The following is a 1400-nucleotide window of genomic DNA, read 5'->3' on the forward strand; positions in this document are numbered from 1 at the left end:
ATTGCGGAGATTATTCGATTGCATGGTGTTCCGATTTCCATTGTGTCGAATAGAGATTCTAAGTTTATGTCAAGATTATGGCAAAGCTTATAAAAAGAATTAGGGACAAAGTTGAGGTTCAGTACCGCATTTCATCCACAAACCGATAGACAGTCTAAAAGAACTATACAGATGTTAGAAGACATGCGCTGGATGTGTGTTTTGGATTTCCATGAAAGTTGGGAGGCTCATTTACCTTTGGCGAAATTTGCCTATGGCAACAGTTTCCACTCCAGTATTAGAATGGCATCATATGAAACCTTGTATGGGAGAAGATGTCAAACTCTAGTTTGTTCAACCGAGGTTGGGAATAGGTCATTGATTGGGCTTGAAATTGTGCAAGTTACTACAGAAAAGATTCAAATCATCCAACAGAGATTGAAAACTGCTTAAAGGCAACAAAAAAGCTATGTGGATCAAAGAATGAGAGACTTGGGGTTTGAAGTTGGGAATCATGTTTTTGTCAAAGTCACTCCAATAAAAGGGCACATAAGATTTGGGAAGAAAGGGAAATTATCACCCCGAGACATAGGGCTATTTCAGATTTTGGAAAGATTGGGTCTGGTTGCCTATCGAATTGCTTTACCACCAGGCATAGAGCAAGTGCACAATGTGTTTCACGTATCAATGTTGCCAGGCTACCTTCGGGACCCTTCTCATGTTATTGACTATAATCAAATTGTGCTAGATGACGATATGATTTATGAGGAGAAACCTCTTCGCATCCTTGATTGGTAAGTCAAGCAACTACGGAACACGACTATTCCAATGGTAAAAGTGGAATGGAAGGAACATCACGAGAACGAAGCCACTTGGGAACGGGAAGAAGAAATACAGTAATGATACTCGAAATTGTTTTCAATTTGAGGTAAATAAGTTTGGAGGACCAAACTTCCTGAAGGGTGGAAGACTTTGATAACCAAACCCGTACTATGCATAATTATATATGTGATTATGTGTTTGATATGAATTTGAAAGTTTGAGTATTGGACATATGTGAATTTGGAAAAATATCTGTTGAAAGTAAGATTATCTGTTGCAATTGAAACTTTGAACTGAAATTGAAGGCCGTAGAGGCGCAATAAACAAAAACTAACTTCATAGCTATGATTAACATGATTTTTAGAGCCTTTGGTGAGATTTTGAAAAATTATGATTTGTAAAGCATGAATTAAGATCTTTGAGTTAAGTGTATATGTTTAGTCTTTTGTTCTTCATTTTATTGGAAGAGAGCTCAAAGTCTGAGTTAGAGAGAGAGAGAAAAAGGAGAAATCTAGGGATTTGAACGGAATCAAGGGGAAAACCATAGATTGGAGTTAAGGTATGAAAATTTACTTACAAACTTTATTTCCAACTCATCT

At 36.9% G+C, this 1400-nt stretch overlaps 1 protein-coding gene across 1 annotated transcript; it reads left to right on the forward strand.

The window, feature by feature from the left end:
• Positions 1–462: 462 nt before the first annotated feature.
• On the forward strand, positions 463–777 carry LOC145796115 (uncharacterized). The gene has a single exon (XM_082881126.1). The coding sequence runs from the start codon at positions 463–465 to the stop codon at positions 775–777; it is 315 nt and encodes a 104-aa protein (XP_082737252.1).
• The last annotated feature ends 623 nt before the right edge of the window (positions 778–1400 follow it).

This window comes from Camellia sinensis, chromosome 7 (assembly GCF_055761805.1).
Source record: "Camellia sinensis isolate YWXY chromosome 7, ASM5576180v1, whole genome shotgun sequence".
NCBI lineage: Eukaryota > Viridiplantae > Streptophyta > Magnoliopsida > Ericales > Theaceae > Camellia > Camellia sinensis.